The sequence below is a fragment of the Vollenhovia emeryi genome, unplaced genomic scaffold (assembly GCF_000949405.1).
Source record: "Vollenhovia emeryi isolate VEMERY1.0 unplaced genomic scaffold, V.emery_V1.0 DF939554.1, whole genome shotgun sequence".
In the NCBI taxonomy this organism is placed as follows: domain Eukaryota; kingdom Metazoa; phylum Arthropoda; class Insecta; order Hymenoptera; family Formicidae; genus Vollenhovia; species Vollenhovia emeryi.
Genome location: NW_011966812.1, coordinates 1 through 4,539, shown reverse-complemented (window position 1 = coordinate 4,539; position 4,539 = coordinate 1). Strand labels below are relative to the sequence as shown.

Below are 4,539 nucleotides of genomic sequence, written 5' to 3'. Positions count from 1 at the left end.
TGATAATCACGGATACACCTTTTTCGTCTTTCGAAAAAATATCAATGGATATAGTAGGACCTTTACCTGAAACTTCCAAAGGAAATTCCTATATTTTAACAATCCAAGATCACTTAACCAAGTTTTCCTTGGCGATCCCTTTGCAATCCATAACTGCTGTGCAAGTTGCTGACGCATTACTAAAATACTTTATTTGTCTTTTTGGAGCCCCCAAAATAATATTATCAGATAGAGGAACAAATTTTATGAGTAATTTAATGAAACGCTTCACTAAACAATTCAAGATTAAACAATATAAAACCACAGCTTTTTATCCACAAGCCAATGGAGCATTAGAAAGATCACATATAGTATTAATAGAATATTTAAAACAATATGTTAATAAATTCACTGAATGGGATGAATTATTAGAATTTGCAACCTTCTCATATAATACAAGCACACATGAATCAACTGGATATACTCCATACGAGTTGGTATTTGGAAAATTAGCTAGACAACCTTCTAGTGAAATAATTGACGATGAAAAAGAAAGAAAGTATGATGATTATCTAACTGAATTAATGACAAAAATTCATAATTTACAAGAATTTACGAGAATGTTTAATTGCATCTAAAATTAAATCAAAATTTTATTATGATAGAAAACTTAATCCTGAAGAATTTCAAATAAATGATGAAGTTTTTCTTTTAAGTGAACCCAAAAAGGGAAAATTAGGAGACCAATATTCGGGGCCACATATAATAACTGATATTTTATCTAACGGAAATATTAAGCTACTTGTTAAAGGAAAATTAAAAATTGTTCATCCCAACAAAGTACGTAAGAAAAAGAAAAATTAATTTTTTTTAACTAATGAAATTTTTAAACTGTATTTAAAATATAGAAGCAAGAATGAAGAATTTAATCTACATCTTTATCATCTGGATCTTCCACATTGAAGAAACCTAAGGAATCATCGGATATGACTGTGGAACAACCAATCTCAACGTAACAACTATATCATTATTGGATATCGAAGAATGTAATATACCCGTAATTCAACCACATGTACAAGAAACAAATATTCAACTGCTACAATTGTCAAAATTCGAATCAACAAAGGTCATACAATGTAAAATTTCTATTGCTAGAACAATTTATTATTGCGGAATGCATTCGCATATTTCAACTGTAACAAATGCGCAAGCAGAATATATACTTGATACAACTCTAGATCAATGTAAGAACATGCATAAGACAGGAAGTCTAGTTTTAAATTTTAACAGTATCATAAACGGATTAAAAACAAATTATACAACATCGCGACCAATAACTTTAGCAGGATCTGTAACAACAGATGGACAATGTATCGAAACTCAGTATTCGGACCCATATGGGACTTGGCAAAATGTAGTTGTGCAAGGAATAATTACAATAAGTCTACATTCTTATGAAGCAACTATTAATATTGAAACAAATAAAATAAATTTAAAAACAGGAACTATTTGTCAATATTCAGATGAAAATTGCATAGATATCGAAGGAAGATATACATTTTGGGAAACAATACCTAATGATCATTGCAAATTTAACCATTATGACATTTTGTATGAAGGAAAAGCAAATAAGATGGTCAGTGAAATTAATGAAAAATTACAAATTATTTATTCCTTGTCAACTCAGGACGTAACTTTCGCTTTATCACAAACAGGTGAAGAGCTTCTTTGTGGATATACTTTAATTAAAACAGAACATCCTAAACTAGTAATTCTAGAAATTAAAAGCGGAGAATCTTTAAACAAAAAACGAAAAATTTCGGTAGAAAATTTAGATATTTTTGCATACGTCAACTCAAAATTCGTTTATGTAGAAAAACACATTCGCACACAAATTAATCACCTATACACAGATGTACTCAAACAACGCTGCAATTTGGAACGAAGAGTAATGAAGAACGCACTCAGCCTTGCAATTCATGCACCTGACGACTTTGCCTATCAAATTATGAAAGGACCAGGATTTATGGCAGTGATTTCGGGAGAAGTTGTACATATCATCAAATGCACTCCTGTGGAAGTAAAAATTCGACACACCCAGGAATGTTACCAGCAGTTACCAGTATTCAAAGGAAACGAATCATACTTTTTGGTTCCAAGAACACATATACTTTTTAAAACTGGAAGCCAGACATCATGCAACAAGATCATTCCAACAATGTATTTATTAAACGACGGATGGTATCATATAGCACCAATTTTGGAATACAGCAAACCTCCAGAAACAATGAGACCGATGTCTCAGCCAACTTGGCATTACAGCGATCCCGAATCATTGGCAGCGAGCGGCATATACTCAAACAACGAGCTCGAAAATTTACGAGATCATATCATGTTTCCAGCAGAGAAGAACGGAATTCTAAACACTATGGCTCGAGGCGTAAGAGGAGAGCCAACCTTAACGCAAGGAATATCTCTTTCACACCTACTTGATGAAAATTCATTGAAGAAAATAACCGAAGACACTTGGAAGAAAATTTGGGGAACATTTACATTTGTTGGAAACACAAGTGCCGGAGTAATTGGAATATATTTCCTATTTAGAACGATGAAACTAATAATGGACACAATTATACACGGTTATGCAATTCATACTATATACGGATGGTCTATACATTTAATCGGAGCGCTATGGGACTCAGTAACAAATTTATTAATTCACCTAGGCAATGGAAGAACAATTAAGGAAAAAGAACAAAAGGAAGAACAACCTACAACTCAACCTAAAACTCAAGAAACTCAAGAAATCTCAATTCAAACAAATGAAGAAAACACCAAACCAACATTAACATTAACAGAAAACATTAAACAACAAAACGATATAATCTCAATAGAAAATGAAAAGAAAAAAATTATTATCCACAATGAAACTCAAAGCATTTACCCGCGATTATAATAATCAAATTTTAAACGAAAACACCATGCTTGAAGATATCAATCACATATATAAAACATTATAATCATTACTTTATAAGAAATTATTGTAATCTTTATTTTATAAGTCAATCATTATAAAATATATATATCACAAAAAAAACATATAAAAAAAGGAATAAGATTAAACGACACTCGGTATATAGCACCTGTCTTGGTAGGGATAGTCAGGATAGGATTACATTAATAAGTATCGACCCGGTAACAATACTGGCTACGATCAGTACGTTCTGAAAGGCAATCGAAGTACGTTCAGAATTAAATCAAAGAAAGTTTATAAGGAAAATTCAGCAACTTTAAAGGTAAATTAATATATACACAAAATTTAGAAATTATTAAAAAAATAATAAATAATAATCAAAATTTAGAAATTTTTTTCAAAAAATTTTAATTAATTAAAAATAAATAATTTAGAAAATGAGACCACCAATTAGAAGCATAGAGGAGGGACCAATCGACGGGGCAAGACCCCAAGACCATTCAGAAACCTATTGGATGCTGCTAAGAAGCAGTTGTTTAACAAAAATTGTCAACGAGCCGATATATGTGTCCAAATATTATACGTGGACGAAATTGTGTGTGGAATGTTATTTTGTAAGACGATTTAGAGGAATAGATCCGTACGTATTTAAGGAAAATTATCATTCTATAACATCAAGATTACATAGATTAAGTTGGGAACATAAATTATCCTGCATACAGTGTAAAAAGGAACTGATGGGGGCAAGACCAGCCCATCAGTGTAGAGACTGTATAGAGGAGTACTTATTGTTAGTCAATGAAGAAATGTTTAATACCAGGGAAAATGCGAAAATGAATTATGAAACCGAGATGTTTAAAAGATATTAAAAAAAAAAAGAAAATTGTAAATCCAAATTTAAAAAAAAATCAAATCATCATACCTTGCACTATATACCATATTATACTTAAAAATCATACAATGTTATATTTATATTATATTATTATACTTTTATACTTTATAAACCATATATACCATGTTAAACTTTATATACCATATATACAAAATTATAATTTATATACCATAATCATATTATATCATATTATATCACAAAAACATTATTAAAAAAAATAAAAAATACTTTATATTATATTTTATATATCATATATAGATCATATTTTATAAAAATCATATTATATCAGATAACTAATAATTTAGATTATGTTTTACAAATAAATATATATATATTAAATATAATCTTTAAATACTTTTAAAAAAAAGAAGAAAAAAAAAGAAGAAAAAGAAATAAGTGGGAAATATTAAATATTTATTAAGTATTTTAATTTCATCAATATTTTCATTAAAGGGTTATTGATTAATATTTTCAATATATTCCCGTTTATTTTTTTTAGACAATTCCAATTTAAACCCTAATTCATAATAGTAGAGACATTTTTCAAGCTTATAAGGCTCATACGTGGCAACATAATGTATCACGTTACCACGTATGACTTAAGGGGGAAGGTGTTACAGACGTATAATTTTAACTAAATTATTCAAATTAAATTTTTAAAAGAAACTCCTGAGAAAACACTCGGAACATTCCT

The 4,539-nt window shown here is 29.3% G+C and overlaps 1 protein-coding gene across 1 annotated transcript; it reads left to right on the top strand.

The window, feature by feature from the left end:
- Positions 1-3,180: 3,180 nt before the first annotated feature.
- LOC105557238 lies at positions 3,181-3,916 on the top strand. The gene is made up of 2 exons (XM_012004423.1): positions 3,181-3,275; positions 3,388-3,916. The coding sequence occupies exon 2, from the start codon at positions 3,391-3,393 to the stop codon at positions 3,820-3,822; it is 432 nt and encodes a 143-aa protein (XP_011859813.1). The 5' UTR covers positions 3,181-3,275; positions 3,388-3,390; the 3' UTR covers positions 3,823-3,916.
- Positions 3,917-4,539: the final 623 nt, after the last annotated feature.

What these genes read in the sequence shown, in the direction of transcription:
- LOC105557238 (XM_012004423.1), top strand. Translation starts at nt 3,391, where the DNA reads ATGAGACCACCAATTAGAAGCATAGAGGAGGGACCAATCGACGGGGCA.